This window comes from Anopheles moucheti, chromosome 2, assembly GCF_943734755.1.
Source record: "Anopheles moucheti chromosome 2, idAnoMoucSN_F20_07, whole genome shotgun sequence".
NCBI lineage: Eukaryota > Metazoa > Arthropoda > Insecta > Diptera > Culicidae > Anopheles > Anopheles moucheti.
The window spans coordinates 87,460,657-87,487,495 of record NC_069140.1 but is presented as its reverse complement, the minus strand read 5'-3'; the positions used below and the strand labels follow the sequence as shown (position 1 = coordinate 87,487,495).

Genomic DNA, 26,839 nt, shown 5'->3' with positions numbered 1-26,839 from the left:
AGGGCTCATGAACACTGGCCAATGGTTCCGTACAATTATAATTTTAGTTCGATTATAAACTATTGTTCTTCTCGGGATTATTGAATGTTAAGTAGTCAATATCCGATTGCAAGACTCAAGATATATGCTCGATGACGTCGTGCATGATAAGCCTGTGTATGCAGCACTTCACTTACTAACAGGCAATTAATGGCTAAAATAGTCAACCATTGTAAAGCCAGCGAAGAAGAATAAATTTAGAAAAAAACAAAACCCACCAACCGATTGTTGGGTTCGGTGTGATGAAGTACATCCTAATGTGTAGAGCTCCTTGTTGTTTAACCAAAGGCAGCTTGACACCTGACACCCGCATGTTGTCAAGCGGAAAATAAGAAGCATGTGATTCATTCATCCCTGTTATCTGTTTCGTTTCCCACCGGTATCACTTGGTGCATCTGGAAGTGCAGTTGCAGGCCGCATGTGAGCGCACCATCCCGTGCACAAACCGATCTATTCATCACACGCATCGGTACGGCGTGCGGTTATTTAGCCACTGAAACCAGCACTTTTCTTTGTTTGCGAAAGCTCGTCCCGTCGCTTGCGCACACACAATAGCTACAATTCGTTGCTAGTGTCGTTCCTTTTTTTTTTGAAAAGGGAAACAGGATTGTGTTGTATTCCGATATTGCTACAGCGCTATTGGCGCTATGTGTGGGAGGAAGAGCTTTCTTCACTGCTGACAATGAGCAGATAAGTATTGTGCGGCAGATAACGCCTGGTACGCGGGGTGCTGGACGAAAGGCGCTCCCCGAGAGTACTTTTCACCTCGTTCGGAACAGTTTGAGGTTTTGACGGGTTTCTTGCTGTTCGCAGAAGGATAAAGTTTCTTCCAGCGTGTTGCGAGCTGAAAACCGGTCCTGGATGCTGATCTTACGGCAACCGGTACCACACTATTCGTCTCTCTTGTTAGCCACTTCTGCCAACCTGTGCAACGCAAAGTGAGCTGCCGACAGTCGGAGAAACCAATTTATTAATGGTGGTTAGAGTTGCAATTTCGTGGACGTAGCGAATTGCTGGGTCGTGTTTTACGTTCGCAAGTGCATTCGTGACCAGGAGCACCTTGGGCTTGGTTCAGGTTGTGTGCTGCGTCGCCAGCACAGCTTAAAGCTCCCAGCAGCAACTTTGTGCAGCAGCAAAACCACCGGCTGTGGACGGTTTGTGACTCGCTTGGAAGCACATTTATCGTTACCCAGTTTGTGTGGATTTTCGTGGAGTTATTCTTGCTGGTGGAAAGTGTTTGAGTAGGCTGAGCTCATTGAAAGTGGGAGGTGAATAAATTGTGCATTGTGAAAATTATTATCAACGGCTTGAGGCAATAATTGATTGCATTGTTGAACACGGTGAGCTAAGTTCGTCGGGCACGCAATACATCAATCTTTAGCGTTAACTATTTGTCGAGCTTATAAATGTCATTTTGCGACATTTATAAGGTTCCGTTTTTGAAATATTCTCTTATTTAGCTAAATTGAATGGAAATTTTTGAAGATGGTAAACACATAAATCAAAACCAACCAGGTATAGTCAGGCTTTAGCTCATCCACCATCAGATACTTCATTAAAAATATTGATATCTTCCACTTTTGCTATCCGCTTTACGGTGAAGTGGTTCTGTGTGAGCTGGTTCAAGCAGCGGAATCAAAATTGCCAATTAGTGTGCAACTGATTGGCCATTTTAGGCTTCCGCTCTTTTATCTTCCCGTTTTCGGGGCTGGGTGCATGGGTTTTTTTTGTGTGCCGGTGGGAGAAAGTGCCTGCCAGAGTCTCAAATAACGCTGCACGGTGCCATTTTCTTTGGGGAAAATGCGTGGAGGAGAGCCCAAAGAGGGCGCTTTACTCAAGCTAACGATCTTCCCTTAAGTCATTATACTCATCGTGTATCTGCTATTGTGGATCGCTATGTGAAGTCATGCTTGGGGATTTTTAGACATCTACCAACTACCCTGCGGTTATGCTGTGGCATTCAATACTTGGGATTAGTTATTTGCGGATTAGCGAGGAATTCTTCATCAGCAACATTATGGCCCGGAATGGAGGTCATTTCGGTTGATACCCATAGAAAGAAAACAGCAGCAGGAATGGCGAAAGCAAAAAGGAACGATTCTTTCTTTTCGATACCTTTTGACGTTTTGGCACCGCCGAAAGCGTGAACGTGGCACGCGTAATTGGTTGGGACAGGCACATTAAATCGTGTACCTTTCGACCATTCGGGCAACAACAAAAAAAGGGCAATTCCATCGGGTGCAAAAGTTGCGCACGAAACGGGTTGAATAATCTTTCGTTTTTTTTCTGTTGCTTTCTTTTATTACTCCCTCCAACGCGGGGGATCCCAGGCTGTCAAAAAAAAAGTATCCTGATGGGATCACCTGACCCATGGCCACCGTTTTGGGGACGGCGTGCACAAACACAACAGCAAAAAAGCACTTCTTCCCTGCTCCCATCATCATCACCTCACTCACCGTGCAATTTGTGCCCGGAGGGCAAAAGGGAAACGTCGTTTCGCCGTAGAATGTGGCGAAATATTGCGCTAAATTGGCATCGTGTGGGTGGAAAGAAACAATAAAATCCTCACCATCCACCAGCCGCGGTGCAACGGTGCTCCATTCGACCGTGACCGAAACTTCGGCAACCAACCGGGTCAGTACAAAAACCCGTGAGCCCCGGGAGCTAGAAGGAACGCCTTGTGTTGTGTTCTTTGTTTCAAAATGACCCTAAAACGGGGCATGCCGCTGGCATTCGCAGCATCCCCAACAACACTAATCCACTGCTGCCGGCTGCGGTCCGGCAAGGTAGCGGATGCAGGTGGTTTTGCACAATCTCGGCACCGGCCACCGAACTTTGCAGCAGGAAGTGCGTCCGGATGTGTGCCGCCGGGGGTGAAGTAAGTTTGAGCAGAAGTGATGCGCCCGATCGACCGGAGCCGCAACACTTGGCAGTTTGCGTTCTTTGGCAGCGCTGGAGAACGACCATTAGTGTCCATTTTTCGCAACGGCAACGATGGCGGTTTGGGCTGCCTGTTTGGGTCGTTCTGGCCCGGCGATCTCGTCTTTCACCCAATTATCCTTAATGGAGGATATCAATTTTAATTAATATTCTACCGCGCGTGTGATACGGTGTGCTCGCTGTCATAGCCGTATACAAACAGAGTCCCGAGGAAAACAAACATGGGGTTTGGTCGGGGTTTTTTTCGAGAGAGAGAGAGAGAGCGCGCGAAAAAGAAACAGTGAGCCACCTCGTGCTACATCGTAATTATGTGGTCAGAACAGTGGCAGGATCTGCAATGGATGTGGTTGCATTTTTAATGCTGTGGAGGGCTGTATAATCACACGTACAGGCGCGGGTGAATGACAAATTAACCTGTACAAGTCCGTACTGGATGAATATGTTGTCCCTTTGGTGATTGAGCAGAGTACGTGGTACTACCTACAGTGCGTCTCATAAGTATATGAATGTCTGTTTTTTGAAGAATAAATTAAAATCCTTAATTAAGTAAGAGTTGATTTAAAATGTCGTAATGGTAAGTAAAAGATAACATAAAAGTTTTCATCGTGAGTTTTCCATTTTTTTCTAACAATGTTTTATATTTCTTCGTTAGATCACGAGTTCGTACTAGTAATTTTAGCAAACTAACCCACTTATCACATTCTTGGTGATATTTTTCTTGCATTTTATTGTGTTTTATTCAATTCAATTCAATTCAAGTTTTTGTGCAGAAATATACCATCATGGTGCATCGTGGAGATTTCACATTCTTTTACTGTAATTATTGTAATTATTTTGCATAAGTCTTAATAATAATGATAATGATCTAATAAATAGGGATCTAATAAATTATAATCTCACTCGTCTATTTAATGCCTTTATAAGTTACTAAAACATCATGTTTCTTTTTCCATTGTTTTTTTCCCAGTTGTTTGTATAGTTATGATACGCACTGTATAATTAATCATCATAATTTATTAATTGGTGTAAGCGAGTAATTAAAACCACATTTTAAAGACGACAAATTAAGAGTTTCATATTTCACGACCATTTTTTTCTGGGGCTTTCAAGTGAAGTTAATTTGCAACTTGAGGTGTGTTTTTATTGCCTTAAACAACCCCAAATTTATCAACCCCCACTTTTATCGATACCCAATTATTGCTGTCACTGCGGCTAAAAATAGGAGCTGCTTGTGTCGGAAATGTTTTCAGATGATAACGTAGGATAAAATAATAGCGTCAATTGTAATGACATGGAAATGTAAGCAGTATCGATTCCTATCCCTTGCGATAAACGTTCGCGAGTGGTTGTTGCCCTTATAATTATTTAACCATTCAATTGAAGCTACCGCGCCCCGGTCATTCCCCGGATGGTCGCTGCCCCAAAAATAACGGACTGTGTATTTACGTGATAAAATTATCCACATTCTCTACCTTCCTTAACGATTGTAGAGAAGAACACCAGGGTTCCCCTCTCTTCGTGTCCCCTTACCTTGGTCGTTCGGGTCGAATTCGGCCTCCAGCTCCTCCTTGGTCGGTTCCCGTTCCGTCTGCTGGTCCTGCTTCTGCTGACCCTCCGCTCCGGTAACACCGTCTCCTTGCTTCATTTCTCTGCGCACTTGGTGGCCACGGAACGCTGCCTGGATCTTTGTAGCTGCCGCCTCGACTGTAAAGATAGCGCGGGAAATCATGATTAAATATTGCATACACTCATCGTGCGTAGGCAGCTATTTTTTCGGTGGAAATGGGCAAGTAGGCGGGAAAACGAAAATAAAAACAATTGAAACGTGGCGTTAAATAAAGTACCGGCCGTTTAATGAGGCCTTGCTGTGCTAACAATGGTAGCGCTGGTACGAGGCATTCTGCAGGGTTTTTGTTGTTTGCCTTTACGCTTACGGTGCCCTGAGAAAGGTACTTTGAAAGCTGCACTATTGTGTTAGGTATTTGCAATTTAAGCCAGATTTATTCCGCACCATTGTACGTCATTCTTTTAAAACAATCATAACATTTGCTTTTATGTACGGAATTTTATATTATTGAATGATTACAGGGTTTTCAGGTGAGAATGTTTGAACTGTGGCGGTGGTCACTTAGGTGAGCTGTGAGAGCAAGTTTTTTCACGTCGATGAGCTGAGTAATAAGTGTACTCAGCGAGGTTCTGAATGAGATGCGGTAATGTTTCCTTTCTAAAGATAAGATCCATTCTCTTAGAATTCAATTCTCTAAAATAAGACTTCACTTGTATTAGACAGCCTTTTCTGACTCCATCATCACTAGTTAAGAGAGCTAGTCAATTCGGATGAGCTTGATGTCAAGAATAGACAGAAGTTTCTGAAATAGCTAGCTCACTCGCGTGAGTGAGCATTTCTAAAGGTTAAGATATCTATGAACTTTTGCTCAATTAGGTGACTTGAACATTCGGTGTAGGTTCTGAGGCTTGAGGAGTTGTTAATCCGTAGGTGCTTCGCCGAATCGGGGTGTGATGTCTTCTGCATACGAGCGGGTATCTGTGTCAAGAAGTGAGTTCTCTAAGATTCTCTCCTCTAACAATCCAAAGGTGACCAGAGCACCGGAGCTACCTCTGTAACTCAGGACACAATATTAGTGAATATTCGAGAAGAAGTGGAATTCTTCTTGAAATGAATCCCGAAATGGTTTCAACTATCTTACTAGAACTCGAAAATCCTGCATGTAACATGAATGAAAGTCAATTGGGTGAATGAAGAGTAAAAAAAGAGAGTAAACTAATAAGTTTGTTAAGCTTTTTAATTTACACAAAATGGACCCTCTCCCATTACCATTATCCCAAAATCGAACGCGCTCGTATTATTTCAGCAGTTGATGCGATATCTTTAACTACACCTTTCGACCTTTTGCCAATCGAAGATGGAAAGCTTTGTGACAAACTTTTCAAATTAGAGCAAACTTCACTAAAGTTCCCGTGGGTATTGGTATCGGCAAAGACGTTCACTCCCACAGCTGGGGTGCGTATGGCATTTCGGTTTCGATAGCAATAAATCATGCAAGTTTCAAAATTTGCTTCCTACGGTTGTTGCGGTATGGGGACAGATTTCCCGCACTGTTTGCTTTGGAAAAGTCCCCTTGTTCCAGCACATTGGACATGTAAACAAATAAATATTGAATGTGCATTCATGCTGCTCGGAGTTGGGTGCTGTGCGGGCTGTGTGCACTATCTGCGCCCAAACTCGGAGTGGAGTGGACATTGCTGTGGTTTCACTGTGGTTATGATAGCGTGTGGATTGATGACGCTTTTGCTGTGCCAGCAAACGAAAGCGGCACCGTTTTAGGAGAAGCTCAGCTTAAGGTGTATAAATTATGATTTGTGTATTGTACATCAACCGGCACCATAGAACCATTCGTTTTCGGTCGTTACCAGTCCACAGCTCCATGCGTTTCGTACTTCACACACACACGCGCAGCAGAGACACATTTTGGGGTCGTTACTTTTCCGCCATTAGCATCATCAGCGCTCGACTGCTCGTACGTGGAACGTGCAATATACGGGCCCAGTGTCGAAACACGAACAATCACTTCCCGCACGGGAGCAACCGGTATTTGAATGGCGCTTTGTTTTACTGCTCCGCATCGTATGAGAAACATTTTTCAATAATGTTCGCACCGGTATTTTCAGTATGTTAAAATAGCATTACAGGCACGTAAAATTTGCCAATAAAGTGATCCACGTGTCCTTTGCAACGAGTTGTCTTGCACCTTCGCAAACGTGGCCATTAGCTGCAAATGGTGTCGAGAAGCGTGAAGAGATGTGCCTCCCGGGAGCGGACACGCGGGTACGGTGTGTGCAGAATTATTACGTGTTAGCACCCGAGCGTCACGGATCGTGATCCCTGGTGAGCAAGTGACAAAAAGTTCCTTGCTTGCTCTACCGTGGGCCCACACGTGACGTAGGTGAGGATAAGGATTTGGAAGGTGTGACTCGTGTTTGCCCGGGTATGATTAAATTTTGAGGCTGCAGAGAGGGCAGCAAAATTTTACTGCATAGGTTACCAATGCCACCGAAAGGGTGTCAATTCTGGCAGGAAATTTCACATCCTGTTTGGGAAACCATAATGTTTTAATAGCTTTTAACACTGTAGGTACCTATAAAAATAATGCCTTAATCTAAGCCGATTGAATCGAAAGCTAAAATATATGAAATTTTTTTTTGGATTTATTTTTCAAACCAAATGGAAAGCAAATCAGTTCATCAAATCAGCGCTCTGTTGTTGTATGTGATTTCAGTACAAAAATAAAATTGCCTTTTAAAACTATATGTTATATAATATAACATGTAATATAACATGAAAAGCCCTTTTATTTGAGAAAATTTTGACATTTGATTTGTACATAAAATTTTAGAAACGAATTGCAAGCTCTGAAGAGTTTCAAACGAAAAAAATCCAACGGAACCACAACGTAAAAGTACCAAACGCTAGATACTAGAAAATATATTTTGTAATACAAAACGTCGATGATTTTTTTTATCTATAAACCTTTGAACATATATATTTGGCAAATCTTGCATATCTTGCAACTTGAATATTTTTAACATCTAACAATAATTTTGGAAGAACGGAATATTCCTTGTTTTATCCTTCAACTAATCGAAAGATAAAATAAAACTCCTTTAACAGCACAATATTCTAATAGGTAGAGTTCGCTTTAAGTTGTTTTTGGAAGTTTTTTGCATTTTTGATCAAAAAAGAACGACAACATCTAGCGCAGCACCACTGGGCTAGTGATAGGAATCCTTCCAAGATTTTATCGACGAAATTTTATCCAGATTAGACGAAATGGTTTTGTCGAGTTTAAAGCTCTCTCGCTTTTCAAACGATTGCAGATTTTTAGGACGCTTAAGAACGCTATAATATAAAAGCCGGACAGTTAAGGTAAGTCAGAAACAGCCAAGTTAATGTTAAGGAAACAACAGGTGAAGGGAGTGAGTTGGGTAATTTATACGGTAATCATATGTCAAACCGAAAGCTCTCACGTTTGTCAAAAACACAATGGCACTAGATTGAGCTTTTTGTGAAACGTTTGAGTTTCATAATACCGCTGAATGTTGGTATGGATGAAAAAACGATAGAAATCTTCCTGTTTCTAGAAACATGGATGAAAAATCCACGCATTTTCCTTTAACTTTTGCAGTATGGACCTGTCAAGTAAAGCTTGATGGTGTCATGCAGTTTTTAATTTAGTTACTGCTACCTGCCAACAGTTCGCAACACTTTGTCGAAGTGATAATTTCCAGTCGATAATTAGTTTTCTACAGTGGCTTAATATGCTTCACATTTTCCACATTCCAATCATTGGATTGGACAAAAAAACGTTCTCAAAGTGTTCATTTAATGAATTCATCACTGATTCCAATTAAACTAGCTCGAACTAGCCCGACTTGGAGCTTTTGCTTTGTGCATGGTGGAAACACACTAATTACATTCATGTATGCTAATGAACGAAAATGGTGCCTTGGTTGTATTGGGGTTTTTTTTTCGTTCGCGTGAGGAATGTTTTTTTTCCCCCGGTGATCCTTCATTTCGCTGCCACCGGTAGCTCGAGGTTGCAGCATGCGGGAGCACCAAGGTATGCCACAGTCCCCCCCGATTAGGTTCCGGTGTGCTTTTGCAATTTTGTACCGTGCCAGGCACTAAAGTGTTGCACTAAACACGTACTGCAACTACCAGCACCTGGGAGGCTTGATTTGCATTTCAAATACTTCGCCCCAAACACTGACGGATGCTGTGGGGGTGTGCGGGATAAAATCATCCGATCGAAATGCTAATCGACTGCCGCCGTCTCCTACCGTCGCCATAATATTATAGCAACCGTGCAAGTTTGCATTGGTTTTGCACAAAATGTATGTCGGGAACAAAAAACGAACGAACCTGATTTTTCGTTTCTTTTTCCGTTTCAATCGACAGATCACACAACGACACCGCACCGCACAAAGTTTGCAGCGAGTTTCATCAGCCTGGGACGCCAAACTGTGTGTTAATATTTTCACCAGGTACGGCCAACCAGTAAAGAAACAAGTTTTGATGGAATGCAGAAGCATGCGTCTCCTGCTGTGACGGAAGCGAAGATGCCAGGGGAAATTCAATAAAGAAAATTTCCGTATTTTGTTTACCCCAAACCGGGCAGGTAGACGAAGATGATCGTTCCTGGTTCGGCGCACAAATTCGTGGCGCTGTGTTGTATGTTTTTTTTTTGTGGGTAGAGGTTTGAAGTTGTTTGCGTTACTTTGAAAATTTCGAAAATCATCCATGTTTTCTTCGCGTTCCATTTTCGTTAAAGGGAAGGAAACAATTCGCTTCTACAATCACTTTCGCAGCTGGGAGGCGGCTTGGGTGGTAAGGAATTAGGGAACCAGCCTCAAAATATGTTGACCGTACCTTACATACCACGGACCTTAAATGGATGTGGTAAAACTTGCGTACGAAACTTTGTCCCTTGTAGCTGTTGTGTTGTTACCTGTTTTCGTAGATTGTATTTTTTTTTGTTGCCTTGGTTGCGCTGCTACCGATCGTTACGTTTCGTGGCGGAGGTGTCCCGCGAAGGAGCGCCCGGAAGCTGTAGCGCGGTGGATGGATTCGTGAAAATTCATTCCACATGCGGGATTTTACGGTTCGTGTCTACTCTCCGGTGATCCATAAAATATGATGCGGATCGCCTGTTACGCTGTTGTTGTTGTTGTTGTCGTGGGTTGTACGGGGGGCCACCTTTGTCCAACCCCGTACGATACAGTCAACAGCGGTGGTCATTCATTCCTTTATATATATTCTTTTTTTGCTTCACACAGACTACCATCCTGTAACCTTTTTTTTTGTTGCAGTTTGCAAGTTTCGGGCCCTCCCCGGGTTTTAGGGTCACAGGTTGTTGATCGGGGGAGGGTTTTTTTTTTGGTCGATGGATATTTTTAGCCACAAGCATTATTTGCGCGAATGCGCGGAAGGGACGCGGGCACGTTAAAGTGGTGGTGTTTCGCTCTGTTTGTGATATTTTCATACAGTAATCCTGTAGGCTACCTGTGTTGGAACCATTTGTGTGCGCTAACGAGCGAGCGAGAGTGAGAGAGATGACCCCGATTTGGCCCCGTACCGAATCGATAGTACCGCGTGAAAGGATTTGATGGAAGAGGTTTTTTTTTGTTGTGTCCTTCTTCCAGAAGAATCGATAATGGTTTATGTGTATCGCATACGTTTATTATAAATCGCATATTTTTTCCGCGTGACACAAATCGGCCGGTCATGGAAATAATATGAACGATACCATTTTTTTCACCTTCATAATGCTGCAATACTTCCGGTGAACAGATCGCGCACCAAAAGCTTGCGTAATTTTTGCGTTTCTCCTTTATGAAGGGGCGTAGCAGGTAGGTAGGTTAGGAAAAATCAAGATTAATCACGGGGCTTTACCGGAATCAAGCAAATGTGCTACTCATCATGGTTGCCGGTTGCCTCCATCAAGCATCATTTCGCTGACCCGATTTTTTTTCTCTCTTGCTGGCAACCGGGATCAGGATTTTTCTTTCGGATTCGCCCGGCCGGAGAGGCATAATTTTTCATCTACAAATTTTCCCACGCGCCACGTCATCGCTCTTTTCTTTTGGGAAAGCTCGGAAAAGATGAAAGCGTATCGTGGCGAATTGCGCCATGATGTGTCCTGTGTGCGTGTGTATGGATCTTCATGGTATGTGCATCTCGTTGAGATGTGAGCATAAATCATTTTTCTTCCGCATTAAAACGGTTGGATTAGGATGATTAAAATTGTGCTTTTGATGGGGATTTTCTTGAAGAAAGTTTTTTTAATAAGCGAATGTTTATTGTTTATTATTATAAGTATTTTAAATACAATGAAACATGTTGTAAATTTGATTCCCCTCTGTATAAGGGACAGTCGCTATTTAGTACCATTAATATCGATGGTATCATCACGAATCCATACCGATCGGTTTTGCGCGTTGGAAGAGAAAACACATACAAAAATAGCCCTAATGGCGGCGGTTACGTGTACGCTTGTTATGCTGGCGGTTGGTATTAAATTATGTACCCGTCCCCCATCCAAAACCGGTCGGCCACCCGGACGGATAGGCACACCGAAGGACGCTGATTATGTGACGTTTGTTAACCAGGAAGCTTCACTACTTCCGACATTTGGCGGGCTGTATATTTAGGGCCAGAGCCGTAACGCCCATTCGGTTCAGGTTGGGCCAATGGTACGAGTTATGGATGGTCGGTAGGTAGGTATGTTTCGTGCAGCTAACTACACGATCCCAGGGTCGCTTGATGGACGTAAATAATCGAAGCTGTCAAGTGAATCCCTGTCCATTCCCGCAAACACCGAAAGGTCACGGGTACGGGAGCTCAGGTGTGCTTCGGAAATTTCGGGTTTTCCACGCGTTCTGGGAGCGAGGGGAGATGTTTTGGTAGTCGATTGGGTTTGTAAAATTATAACATGTTTGATTGCTGCTGGCAGTAAATTTTACAGGGGGTAGTTTTATAGCACAATTTTGCTCGATCAGAAATTCATTTTATTTTCATTCTTATTTACTATTTTAATGTTTCAAACTATAAAAAGCACGTGATTTTATTACTATTTGTGTTTTTTTTTATGTTGAGCTTAACAACTCCTTATTTTAATCATACATTCATTCATTTATTTGTTCGTGCAAAAATTGATTTCTTTTGATTTGATTTGAAATTTTTAGCAAAAACAGATAAAAAACAAGTAATACAATTATATTTCTCTCATTTTATATTCGATTCTAAGATTCTTGAATTTATTTATATCAGATTTAAAAAATTCAGAACATAAAAAGAGATTGAGGGGAATATAGGGGTGTTTTTATAGCACCATAATGGTTCATTCGATTCGAAATTTAAATATTATTGTATTGTCGTCTGTTATAAATTTTTTCGAAACAATGTTTATGAAACAATCTTTACTAGAACATATCGCAAAGCAAACGTTTTAATTATTTTTTATGCTTTATTACATGAAATTTAACGATTCTTTTATTTAATTATAAGGGTAGTATTGTAGCGCTATAAAGATTTATTTATTTATTCATTTTTGATACAGAAATATTCTTTCTATTATTCATATTTATTATTTTCATGAAACAAGCTATGCTAGAATGCGTCGTAAAGCAAGTAATTTAATTATATTTCATTCGTTTTTACTACATGCTACACTTAACGATTCTTTCCTTCCATCAAATCAATATCAGCGCCGACTGTCGTATCACTACCGGCACTAAATGGAATCGAAGGGCTTGGCCAGCAATAAACTTTGCGATCAACGATATAACGTTGCATTGATTTTTCTCCTCAAGGTTACGCGGCAAAGGACTACTGCTGGGTAATGGGGAGCTCTTATTTTTTTTTTGAGACCATCCAAATGGGTTGTCGAATTCTTGTCAGATTATGTCGAGTGTAGCAAGGCAACTACGTTATACGCTGTATTGCACACCGGCTAGAAAATGACGGCAAACAGTTACAGTTACACATTCGTTTAAATTGAATTTAGATTTTAACAAAGTAAGCCTTGCCCAATCCAATGCATGACACCCGAGTGTCGGTTCGAACATATCCATCTGGGATCGGTATCGTTATCGGTATGGATAGGGTTTTTTTTTTTTTTTGAAACATGTCTGTCTGCGGTGAAATGCTATCATTCTCGCAAAAGCTGGCCCAAGTGTCGGACGATGGTGAAAAGCACAAAAAAAATGGCGACAGATCCCTGCACCGATACGGGTCTTTAGTATGGGATTTTTTCCATCGAGTTATAGCCGCTTTGCAGCCTTTTTGGACCAGTGCTGCCAAGTAGCATTTTTTGGCCCACACCCAGCTGAACCTGCACGGCACGTGAGCCATCTGGGGCGGGTTGTGAGGGGTTCCACGCGTGCAGATGGAACTTTTCACAACGGGTGCCTTGTTTGTGTGTGTGTTTGGCCTGTCTGCGATTATCTTTCTTATTTACGATCGTATCGAAATCGTTCGCATTCGATCGAGCATTACGGTAACGGGACGGAGAGCGGAGCCCAAGAACGGGCGGAATTGCAGTGGAATTGGGAGGAAATAGTTTACTTTCTATTAGTGTTTTGTTCGCCTCTTCGAAACCGAGCGGTATGTACGCGTTCGCTGGGGTTGAGTTATGTGATTCGAAATGCTTCAGCTTCTTTTGCCCCGGTTCGTTCGTTAGGTGCGCCGAGTTTATTTATTTTTTGCTTTTCTTTTTTTTTATTTTTATCAAACAAAACTCCCTATTGTTAGCGAACTATACCGTCCCGTCCCTCTGTGCCGGGGTAACGAGCGAGGCACGACCTTAAGTGCTATCTGTTTGAGGAACCAATAAACGAGTGTTTACTTTTGCGGAAGAAACCGGCTGTGCCAAATAACCCTCGCCCGAGAGAGTTATGTTCTACCGTTGGTTCCGGGGTCCAAGGCTAACATAAATTCTGCACCGATTGCTGAGCGGATGAAAAGGATTTTACGAGATGTTCCGAGTTGTTGCGAGGTTGTTAGATTGCCGATTGCGTACCAAACTTGGACGAGGTTCATTTAATGGCTTATTCTGTGCGGATGTAAACTTTTGCTGCAAAGAATGCCAATTGCAAGATGTTTTCCGGAACGGTGGAAAGAATGCTTTTGCGAACGGTATTCCGAAAGTTTCGGCCAGACTAGTATTGGTTTACATGCTTTTGGGGAGGTGGAAATATACAAATAATTGAGTGTTGTTTCCGAACATACTTTAAAAGGTTTCAAATTTTTCAAGCTTTGTCATATCCTTGTTGATTGGATTTATTTCGAATTTAGTATATTGTTACAAAAATTCGGAAATCCTAGGCACTTATTATCATTCAAAAACCTTTTGTCATTCAAATGAAGAGTAGTTCAAAGTTAGTAGCTTAGTAGTAGCCGAAAAAAAATTGTTTACTCTATCATGCAATTACCAAAGTTTTAATGAGAAGCAACCTGTATTTTGATCATTATATTTTTTTTAAATTACCCCACAAATTTTAATTTGGCTTACAAATATTTAATTTAATAATATAATCTAAAGGTAATCTCTGAGATGGCTGATGTCCGATGGACTGGTCACGATATAAGAATGACACCGGACGATCCAAACCATAATTATTCCTTCAAGGTCGTCCACATGGACAAAGGACGCGTGGAAGGCTCCCACTTTGAGATGGAGTTATGGCGTTGATACGTCCGCCGGACGTATCGCATATCGTATCGCATATTCGCATATCGTATATGCCTGATGATTGAAGATTCGGCATCCTTATTTACTCACAGCTTATTCAGCATTTCAAGCGAAATTGTCAAAACGTTAATGAAAATCAAAGTAATAGTCCCAATATAAACTATTTGAGCTAACATGGTGCCTAAATGGCTGTAGTTTTGTGTAATAAGTGACAGTTAGTAGCGTATTACTTAGAGTTTGACTTTAAGTATTAGGTGACATAACTGTCAGAAGATGTCTTCTTCTTTTTTATAGGTTCTATAACCTATACAGGGTTATATCTGCCAATTGCGGAATTTCCTTTATAGCTGGATAGGCAATCCTACCCAGAAGGACCACCGGAAGGATTATATGTCGATAAAATAAAATTATTAGCAACTATCAAACAGTCGATCTGGCAACATCCATATCAATATCACCAGCTATTTATTAGTCAGTATCCAACAAATGGTATAATATCCATAAATTGTACAAAGACATTATTAATTTAGAGAAAAATTGACCAATATGCGATGTAAAATGCATCAAAAGTGCTGTGTATTTCGAAAACCAACTCTTTTCAAACAAATGGCCGCAAAGTGCTATGGTACAAGTAGTCTTAAAGTTCGTAATATTCAATTCACACTCGAGCATTTTGTTCGGTGCACATACGCTCCGGTATTCCATCATATGTATTTGATCAGAACCTACCACTTGCAGCTGCTGGAGAAAGTTCCCCGAAATCATTCGTCATGCGGATTGAAATATTGCTGACCGACGTGTTACCGGCGCGCATAATGATACTTTGCCAAACAATTTACATGTTTGGGCCGGCGGTGGATTACAAACACCCGGTAGATGCCCGGAGTTTGGACATTCCGACAATGGGTCGGAACCGTGTACGTGTGTCCTTAATTGAGAGCAATATTTTCACATTTACACAAGTTGCTCTTTTTCGTTCGTTTATTCCCTCATCGGTGTGGTGCACACAATTTTGTGTGCGCTGCCAGTGTGTGGTGAAGTTTTCTGAAGATACAACCTGACAAAAGTTTTCCAATTTTGTACGCCCTTGACCCCGAGCGATGGGAGTCCCCTTTCCTGTCTAAGATCGGAGACCCCCACCGTACAGTCTAACGTTACTGGAGTGGAATTGGATTTTTATCTTTTCGTGAAAGCTCAACAGCCGGAGAGCACTCGTGTTCCGGGCTAATGAGAATGGGATAAGAAGGCCGAACATGACAATCCGGCACGGCTCGTTTGAACTTTTCGACATACTCAGCACTAATCACGGTGCAGGCTAGAGGCAGGTGATGTCGAGAGCGCATAAATCAGACAGAGTAATGGAGTTGCCAAGGCACAGAGGTAGGGCCACCCAGCCCAAAGTCACAGAGGGATATGTGTTTTATCATGTCCCGTCTGTCTCGGGAGAGCTCGAGCGGGAACCCGAGTGCGGTTAAGGCCGCTTTCCGTCAGCTGCACGTGTCGAAGGAACGTCGCCGGATTGATGAAACAGCGTCATTCGTGGTCCGAGCGACATCGTTTGAACTGCTTGTGAATCAAGTCACATGATAATACGATGCTACAATTTCCCAGGAGTTTCTCCGGCAGAACCAAAGCGTCCTCCGCTCCGCAATGGGGCGGCTGGGACGACAACGATCGACGCGAGCATGTTATTTGTTCATGTGTATGCATCTAACCGAAGGATAGCATCCTTCTAACCGGATGCGGAAAAATGGCACGTGCGTGCTACGATGGCGGTTGCTGGTCATACACACACCGATCCCCGTGTTTGCAATTCTGTTGGTTTTTCCTTAGCAGGAAACAGGTACATGGTTTTGGCACGTGGTGTATTGAGTGAAATGCTGTTTGATATTTTCGATGTGCCAGTCGATGTGCCCGGTGCGCTGTGCCTTTTTTTCCGAATGGCAGTGGACGCTGCAGTTTTACCGAATAGAAATGTTCATTCCGGTTCGATGCCGGCAACGGTGCAACGAGTGCGTCCGGTGCATGTGTTTGCCGCCGCAGTTCGCTTTGTTTCACGCATCACGAGATAAGGCAAACATTAACGTACAGAAATGGGCGTCATGTTTGAATAAAAAAAACACATGGAAAACATGTTTCCATAAAATAAAAGAACTGAATTAAAAAAAAAGACTTTAAAATGGGAGAAACAGTATTAAGTATTAAGTATGAAATTTGTGTAAATTTTTATCACAGAAGTAAAATATATATTCGATAGAATCATTAAATTGATCATATGAAAACAGTAACAAAAAACCACTTTTAGACGACAGCAACTTTCATTTCGTCGTTAGTATCAACTTTAGATTTTAGTGAAACTAAACTTGACACGTTGTTTGGATTATAATTAAATTAATTATTAAAATAAATCTGACAGAAAGATAAAAACTTTACGTCAAAAACATTTTGTGTACTTCTCAAGATCAGATCTGTTGAATATAGAGGTAGTATATACAGGTGTTGGGTCGTGAGCGAAAGAGCTGTTTCAATCACTCTGCTCATCTAACTGAGCACGCTCAATGCGCTCCGCATCAGGTAGCTCTTCACTGTGCGATTGACGCTCCGAGATGCGCACTGTGCGATTATTGTTAGGAGCGGGATTATTGCCTTGCCTAATTGCTAACATGCCCGCTCTAGATTTCAGTTCGCTTTCGTAACACAGCATTCGAATGTCCTATTATTTTATTTATTTCATTGACCCTCTTTCCCAAAGTTAATTTTCCAAAAAAATGTGTATCTTATTTATTCCTCCTCAAATAGCACTCCTTACAGCTCGATAGCTTCCTTCTAGCGCTAATCGCTCATTGCTCAGCCCGCTCTTCGGAGCGTTAATCGGACAGCGCTCACCACGCTCTTCGGAAGACGATTCGCACAGTGAAAAGCTACCTCGCGCTCACCGCTCACTGAGATGTGCGAGAGCGGATCGCTTTGCTAATTCGAAACAGCTACTTGATCCATCACTAGTTCCAACAGTAAGGTTCTAGAAACTCTTGGAGTTACTATGAAAATTATCATGTTTGTTAGATGTCAGGTGCATATACACGATGTCCTGCTTGTGAATATCTACAGCAAAGCTTTCTTCAAAGAATCTCACAGCTAAGAACACTTGTTAGTTGTATTGGAATTCAACTATAGCGAGATCGCATTACTCTATAGACCTTGGTCCACAAGCTGATTTCAAGGTCAATTTCTTCTTGGAGCAACGAAACTTTTTCAACGTCGCCAGACACTCAATTCATACTAGGGTGGAATCCTTGCTATAGGATGTTTCATTACTGATATCTGTGTTTCAGTTAGATACGGTTATATTCGTGGGATTGTTGTTAAAGTAAAGAAAAAACTCAACTTATCATCAAATTCTTACACTCTGCATTCCTAATAATTGATGTCAGTAGTTTTCCACAATGTTAAGTGTTGTGAGTTCTGAGAACTAAATGTAATGAGTTCAGAGTATCAACAATAGAAAGTTGTCGTCGTTGAACGGCGCCTTATAAGATCTAATAAGGCAAGTTTCTTTTTTATTTTGAAATCATTAGAAATGTGTTATTAATAAACACAATGTATCTATTATGTCTTTCACTCGCTCCCTTTCTTTCTCATTCTCTCTAGCATTATTGGGGGTAGGTAAATTCAGGTGATGAAATAAAATGCAGTAAACTTTTTTGTCCAATTGTTTTGCCACGTTTTAGTCACTGCACAACCGTCATGAATTCATGTCCCGTAAATGAGATATTCATAAATAAAGACACAAAATGAAATATGCATCCCGTCGTACAATTCGCTATCCACCACTCAATTACCGGGAGCAATCGAATAATACCCCCCATTGCCAGGGTAGTTATGCAGATCAAACAGATGTCCGTGTCCGGGGACATCGAGTGGACACTCGGTAAATGCTTGCGATTATCATCGTATACCGGGTCCGGTAGCTACGGCGAGTAAATGGTAGGCATTTATTTCGTTTGTACAATCAATTGAGCGCAACGCCTGCTGAGAGCAACGCAAATTAGGGATGGATCGTTCCCAGTCGGCATTAAAATGGCAGCAAATCGAGTGCACATGCATGCGTGCATTTCGATGCTTGTTCGTTGGGTTTAAATTATTTACATCCAATTAGCTGCGCTCCAGAAGGTCGCATCGAACAGGCACGGGTCCAGCAATAGTGTTCAATCATCGGAACATGGCGGAAGTATGGTTTTAGCAGTTGTTCGTGTGGTTTTTTTTTGTATTTGATTTTATTGTCAATTTCCTAAGGAAAAATGGGGAAAGCCCTAATGTCCGCCACAAATTGGAAGTGGTGGCCTAATTAATGCCATTATAGATTCGCTGGTCTGGTCAAAGCCACCGATGCTTGACTAACTAAAAGCTTTTAACCACAGTCGCGGTCAACCACAAAATCAGTAAAAACCACAGAATATCGCCTGTTCTTCGGCGGGGTTGGCACCGAGCACATGAAGGGTTTGTCGTGCACAAATTGTTCCGAAAGGGTAGCCTCAATTTCGCTTACGGATAACATTTTGTCCGCGGAACGAAAAAGAAAGCGAATATTCATTTATTCTTATGGGCTTCACCACGTCCACTGCTGCACTAAAAATAGTAACCAGGCGGCTGTGGCTGGGAACTAAAATTTCTGGCCTGCGCGGGATATTGTCCAAACGAGAGAGCAAGGGAGAGAGAAAGCGAGCGAATGAAAGACACATCAAAAGAATAGATGGAAAGCATATGCAAGTTGACGTAAGCTGAGTATGACGCGAAGGTTAAAAGAACAAGCTGTCAACGCGCTTTCATCGGAACGTTGCGACTTTCCCCTTTCCGCGTGGTGCACGTCCCACCGTGGCTCGTGTAGTGCTGCTGTAATACAAACCCCCGGTATGGATGGGATTCGTCTTACTTCCGAACCCATTTATAGGCACCAGGCACCAGAAGGTCGTAAAAGGCGTGGAGTAAACAAAGCGCAAAACGGACAACAACTGCTACGATAACGAAGTGCCCTCGAACAGAAAAAAAACCAGGACCCCCGGGTTTGGATCGGTTTTATGGCTTTTGTTGTTATCTTGCGCATGGTAGCCAAATGCAACCCTCGACCTCGACGATTCTTGCGTTCGGTTCGGTTCACAAAAGGTTGAACACATTGAATAAAACATAAGCAAAAGCGAATAGGTGCCGACCATTAGCCGATGGATGGCGATGAAGAAATCCATCCGATTCCGAAACGGACTGGCCCGGGGGATGGTACGGGATGGTCCGTAAACCTGCCCCGGTAGAACGTTTCTCACGGGGGTCATTTTAAACTTTTCGGTTGGTTTTTGAACGAATGTACCGGGTCGTGGTATATGTTTTTTCCCTCCCCACAACTTCCACTTAACCGACTGTCGCCACATTTCGCTGAGCCGCATTGTTTGTGCTCCGGTACACAATCCGGCCCCCCTCAAACCAATGAAAAAACCGTGGACCAGGCTTTTGTTTAAAAATGTCCTTTTTGTGTGTGTTTGTTGCTTTTGTTTAGCTAGCTGCGATGCGAATTCCGTAGATCTGTGCCCGTGCCAAACAGCCACCGCGTTTGCCGGAGGTAATAAATTTCGCTCCAGCCCAGCTTTAACGCGGGCTACGAACGGTCAGGTGCCTCTTTTGACGTTGGGAAAGGATCAAAAAGATAGTGTGTTTCCCTTGTCGACGGGTTTTCCGAGTGCTGCAGTGACGAGTTTGGTGCCGGATTTTGGAGCTCAGCATGAGCTGGCAGCTTTAATTGGTTTGGCTGCTGTGAGACGATTGTGCAGGATGGATTTTTTTGTCTACCAAATTTTATGAGAAAATGTTAAAAAAATTTAGTTGCATTTTACATTAATTATACTATTTTTTGCATGCATTTTTCAGAACTCGATTTATTACATAATTTCCTTAAATTATATAACTTTATATCTTGTGTGAAATTTCAAATTTTATTGTTTACTCAAGGAACTCTGCTAACAATATTATTGTTACCAATATTTATTACTTTTTAGATTTTACTTAAAAAATGGTAAAAAACTAAAAATCAGCTTAATCAGCTACACGAAAGACTTGGAAAAATTCCAACCTACTGTGGAAAACTCCAATGCTTTCGCTTAGATGACTTCCAACTCTAATCGACTTTAGAGTCCTTTTTTTAAATTTTTAAACCCTTTTGTATGAATGAATGTATTGGTTTGCGTAAGGTTCATCATCAAAGTATCGTGTCGTGTTTTCACCCGTAATGATTAAAAAGAAATGTTTACAAACCCTTTAATATAAAAATTTAAAGAAGATTTATAAATCTCTAGCGATTCATCAATCTTTCGGCCGACTGCGACTTGGAATTTGACTCTTTACTGACGATTCGTTACTCACTAAATCCAGACACATGAATCAACGGCACTTAGGACCACGTTTATTTATGGTCAGACATAAAAAAATGATTAAAATATGCTACAACAGCTCAAGGACGGTGAGGTCGCGCTCAGTTTCGAATGGAATTATAAAAAACATTTCACTCGCACAAGTATGCACAAGGGTAGCATTTCGGTCGACCAGCACAGTACTGTCCTCGGTTCGGCTTCGCTTGTAACGGACAGACCACTCGTAAACTCATCCCCAAAACTACTTGAAACAATGCGGCCTCTTACCGCTCAAGGTGAGACCGGCCTGGTTGGATGAAACCATCCCCAAAACCAGCGCAAACCAGGGCCAACTCTTCACTCGTTTACAATCCATAATTCTTCTCCATGGTCCCATAAAGGCATTGGAGCCGCACTGGTGGATCAGGATGCAAAATCCGTGGCTCCGTGCTTTTGCGTGCCTAGTGCCCTTGCTCGGTAGAATAGTTTCATCAAAATCCTCACCAACTCTGCATGCCGGTGTGTCCCCATCCCTTGCGGAGAGGGCGAAGCTTTTCACCGTTTTCCCAGGGCGCCCCGGTACAAATCGGTGGCCGGCACACAGTCTTTCTATATTGGTCGTTTTTTACCCCCCCACTGGTGGCATACTGAATTTGCATACTGTTCGGTTTGCTGACTATTAAGTGACGTTTTGTAGGTGGAATGCAGGAAACGAGGGAAAAAAGAGTCCGCCTCCGGCCCAGTGCAGTTCAAGAGCAATAGAAACGAAAGAGAGGCACAAAAAAAAACAAACCAGCAAAATAGTGAAGACAATTTATCGCTGTCGAGTAGGACGATAAATCATTCAAAACCAAAGTCGGTGGCCGTGTGCTTGAAACAAAAATTGAAACTCGTTTTTGGGTTAAAAATTCAATTGAAGACAGATTTTCTAACTGGATTAAATGAAAAGCTCTGACAGATTTTCTGACTGAAATAAAAAAACGGATAAAACAGAGAGAGTGTTGATTTACTGATAGGTGTTATAGATCGTGATAGATTGATTGACATTTGATTGAGCTGGAATCTTTTTTTTCTTAGACAAATTGTACGCCTCACCTCAGTTAGCAACATCCAAAACGCCTCAATGTATGCAACCAGATAAAACTGATTTTTTTTTTTTGCAAGACTAACTTTCCACTCGACGATGGTGAGAAAGAAGTTTATAAATCATACCGACTCATTATGGCACTCGTATGCACAACCCTGCACAACCCTGCTCCACTCCAGTCGACAGTATCATCACGAAGGCCATCATCCACTTCAATCATATTTGTTTGCGAGCGGCAACTTTGTTTCCTCACCCTTCATTTCACCAACCACCATTTTCCACTTCCCATCGCACACTTGATGCCGCACGAAATGGAAATTAAAACATATCCAAACCCCCCCAAAAACGAGCCGTTTACGTGCTGCAAATGATTGGTAGGCTTGTCGTCATTAATTTTCTTGCAGCCTGTTGATCGAAAACAGAAGGACCGCGTGCCGGCCCGGTGATGACGAGGTCTAGGAGGTGAGCGGGAGAAGCGAGAGTGTGAGCCACTGTTCTGGCAGTGTCACGCACAGGACGAACGATTAATTTTTCAACCAGTTTTCCCTCGCGCGAGCTTCAGCTCACAGCTCCCCGCCACGTGGCGCTCACTGTCTAAATCATCCCAAGCGGCCTCGTGACATGATTTATTGGCGAAATTTGTTTGCAAATTAATCTTCCTATTCTAGTGTGTCTCATAGAGCTACATAGAGCAGAGTGCTGGCAAAGAAAAAGCGAAAACAAAAACATCACCATCGATGAAGAAGAGCAGAATCAGTCGAATGACTACAGTAGTTAACAATTATAAACATAATTACCATTAATGTTTTTGCTCGTTACGGAGTTGTCTACTGAATGGGTGCATAGAATTCACCCTGGGGCTAGGTATAAAATCAATAAAACCAACTGTCAAACCGGTTCGCCACACACACACAAGTGACAATGGAGTAAACCACCATGCGCCTCCATCGTGGTGGTGGAAATCATTTTAACAAAACGCTGCTGGGTTTCACTGGTAGAACGCTGAAAAGACGACTATTTGAGGCCGGATGTGAATGTGGCTATTGTTATCACACAACCACCCCCACCCCCCCCCCCCCCCCCCCTGGGGATTTGTTTTCAATGGTTCAACCACACGCGGTACCAGGCGTCTCCATCGTGACACATTTCTTCGGTTGCTTCGTTTGAGCAGACTAATTTTAATGTTTGAAAAGCACTGCGTGTGTCTGTGTGTGGTTGTCTGTATTCAACCAAGTGAAAGATGGACATGAAATTGAAATTGTTTCACGTTCGTAATCGTTTGTTCGCTCGGTTTGGCTGTGTGTGTGTGTGCCGGAGTGCTGTGTGTGTGCTGTGCTATCTCGCCGAGGTCACAAGAACACACTGATCATTTGACCAAATCGTACGTATCATCGCTTCGCAGTGTGTGTGTGTTTTTGCATTTGCAAATTCCGCATAATGCTAATGGTGTATGGTCGTCCCATGTTCATGGGCAAGGTCGCAGAAAGCATCCAACTCGGCCGGGGCACAAAAGTTCAATCAGCAGTACGTAATCCTGCTGCGGCAAATGCTTGATCCTCGGCAGCGGAGTTTAATCAACATCTCACAAACGGCAAAGGGCTTCGTTTTGCATGCAAACGGTCTGTGTCTCGCCGATTCTGCGGAATTTTGTGACACTTAAGACTCCCTTCTCTTTCCCTCTTTCCCCACACAGCACGGCCGCTGTCGAGGCAGCTTTGAAGTAGAGCTCGTCTCGACCGATGTCACTAGCATCCGTACCGGTTCCCCACCGGAAAGTGTGTTCAACCAAAATGCCATGTCGTGACGCAGGTAATGGCACACCGGTTTCGTAGCCGTCAACATTCCTGCGTGTGTCTAGAGTTAAATCAGAGCAACCTTCCCGTTGACTGACGGTGACAGTTTTCGGTTGCCATTTTGTGCTTTCCAAAAGCATGGCAACCGTAACCCGTAAGCGACATGTCGTCGTACGTCGGTTTTGCTCTCGGGTGCAATAAAATAATGTTCTCACGCTTATCTCGCGCCGGTTACAGGGTGGAAAATGTTTTTCTTTTTCTCCCCCCCACCCGTTGAAAATGTTGGTGAATAGCGGTTTAGTTTGCTGACTGTACTGTGCACCTGCGAGCGTATACAAGAGTGTAAAATTGCATTATGCCCCGTGTTCGGAAGCAACAGCACCCGGCACTCGGATTTACTAAACACTGCCACCCGGAAGTGGATCCTTTCTTGGTATGGTTTTACACCACAAAACCAAACCACTTAAGCTTGACGAGTGAATTCCAGTACTGACGCAGTGGTTTTTACCTTTTACCCTTACCTGAAGCATTGTTTGAGTGGGACTCGAAAAGTTTGATCTAAACTGTAAACGAGATTTATGTTAGGAACAGGAAGAATCATAGTATCAAACTGTTGCTTGCTTGGCCCCCCATTTTCGACCATCCCCATAGGTATGCCAATGGTAAAAAAAGCAATAAAAATGACATAATGGCAGTGAGCTTTATGGGGCGAAACTTTTTGTGCTTTTTTTTTGGTTTTGATACGACAAAACTTTGTCACATTATCGATCATTAATGACAGTTTTGTGGAGTGTTTTTTTTTCTTCTTTATGGTACAATCGATCAACATTCTGCTTTTGGGAGTGGCTTTTGGTTGAAAAAGTTTCTTTTTCTTCTACTTCTACACACTTGCCATTAACGGACGGTAACGACATAATCATTACACTGGTGTGCCCATCGTATGCTTTTTGGTGTTGCGAAAAGAGACATATTGTCTCAATTGCATCACTTCTTCTTGTCCTTTTCTCCCTTTCAGGCAAGATATTTTTCTTTGTAAGGTTTCATTTTTGGAAGTCATGTAGCTTTTTTAGTTTAACGAAGCGTTGTCCTGCTTAACCTTAAAAAGTGCTGATATATTCTTACCGCTTCTTAAAGGATATCACTACCTGTATTACTACCATCATATTCTTCCTTATTCTTTATTTCCTCGAAGATCAGGAACTCTTCGGAACTTCATGTCATTGCAGCTTTTCAAAGTTCGCCTGATATGATGCACAATTTCCACCTTTGCTAAGGTGGACTCCCTTGTGACTATTTCTAATCTGTTGCTCACCAATCTTCTCGAAGTCACTCCATCTTTAACGAATTTATCAGCAGGCTCATATCCATCAATGTCTCTGTCCGGACAACCATATTATTTCTGCATCTGGTATATGCTTCATATGAGTAAAAAACGAATGGTATCTCTTTTTATTGTTGGTACGAAGGTTTATTTTATATTTCAGGGGTTTCGAGTTAAAGAGAGAAAATTGGAAATATTTTTGGATTCTTTTCAAGTCGAGTTCAAATATGTAGATGTAATGAGGCATTGACACAATGGAAGCAATGGAGCTTTCTCTACTCAAACACTGGCTAAACTTACCGACATGATGTATTAGTCACATATAAAATAGAATAATATTCTTTTTGAACGACACCCAGAAATTGAGGCGACTTTCTACATATGCTTCAACACGGAATCATATTCTAAGCAAGTTTTTTTGTATGCGTTTTGACGTTTCTCCGCTGCGTTTGACGTTTGACGCTTCGCTGATCCGCTGACAGCTCCCTATACAAATGACAAGCTAAGCCTAGGAAAAAAGGATTTGATTGTTTTCCTGATGTAAGGCTCGGTCACCTGACGACAAATGTCAAAGAAGGTATTTTGCTTGCTTGTCAGAACCCAGGTTAAAGGTTAAGGTCCCGTATGCCAAAAATGTAAACAATCCTTTTTTATGAAAACAACAAAAATAGGATTAATGATACTGATTTCTACAGTTGTAACGCTCTAGTACAGGAGAACCTAATGTATCTGCCAATTACTCATCGTTTTATATTGCTTCGTACTTGCGAGTAACAATACACTAGTAACTAGTAGGACTTTAATAAACCTCACATACAGCTCTCATTTTTATCACAGCCATATTACACATAATAGTGCTTCAAAATGTAAACAGGATAAAACAAATATGCACAACATGGGTTGCGAAAAAAAGCGTGAAAAAAACGAAACTTCCAAACATATCTTTAAACATGGCCCATTTGCTGCGTCACCATACCACTAGAAAGTGTGAGGTGCGCAACGTGGGCAGCAAAGTAGCTTATCATGCTGTCCAGGATGGATGACGTGCAGAAGCACCCAGCACGAAACTAAGGGCGTGTTTTTTCGTCCAACGGTCCCCGCTGGTCCGGCCGTACTTTTGATGTTGAAAAGGTTAATTTACTCTCTCTCTGCTGGCTTTTTGGGGCGGTGTGTTTTGGTTTTTGCTGTCCACAACCCTTACCGAATGGTGGTGCAGCACCAGTATGCACTACGTTCGAACGACGTGCCGTAAACTGGGCCGACCGAAATTTCCAAGAAACAGTGCCCCGAAAACATTTTCTCACGGTACGGGAAAAAAGATGGAAGAATAATGTTGTTTCTTATGGTAGATCAATTATTCAACAGTTTTCTATCGGTTGTTTCGGCCGGCTGTGAATGCCTGAAGGGAAGGGTTTTCCGTTACGCTGTCGCTTCTTTCGGTGGTGGTTTTTTTGGTGGAGTGTGGCTTAAAAATGTTACACCCCAGCACGAAACGATGGTAATTGTATAGCGTAAGTGCCTATCGGGCTGCTCGGTACGGTCTGTCCGTTGCGATGGTACACTCTGTCAGCCTCGTTGTGCTGATGGTACTCACCAAGCAGAACCAGTTGTCCAGTGTCCGAATAGTGTCCAAGACAACGGAATAGGCCGGTGGCTTTGACGTTTTGCAGTGAATGGGTGCAAGAAGAAGAGGTAGAAAATAAGGGGCCCAGCTTTTTTTGCTGCTCATACGGTTGACCTCCAGGACAGCAGAGCGGTTTCGGAAATTAAATTCATCGACCAAATACGAGCTCACGCGATTTCGAGCATTCGTCGTACAGCTTTAGGTTATTTTTTCTCTTCGCGAATTTGATGCTTTTGACCCAATAAACAGGGAGAGAAGAAAATCAATCGAACCAAACCGTAAACGAAACCGTATAATGAAGATGGGTTTTTTTTGCGAAATTCGACAAGAAAATTTAGACACTAGAGTGTAGGAAGGCTCGGCTTCCGTTTAT

At 42.4% G+C, this 26,839-nt stretch overlaps 1 protein-coding gene across 1 annotated transcript in view; it reads right to left on the bottom strand.

The window, feature by feature from the left end:
- Positions 1-26,839, bottom strand: part of LOC128299854 (neuromodulin) — a 69,561-nt gene that overhangs the window by 18,542 nt on the left and 24,180 nt on the right. The window contains exon 2 of the mRNA XM_053035974.1: positions 4,510-4,683. Within this exon, the coding sequence (XP_052891934.1) occupies positions 4,510-4,683 (174 nt within the window). The remainder of the gene's footprint in view (positions 1-4,509; positions 4,684-26,839) is intronic.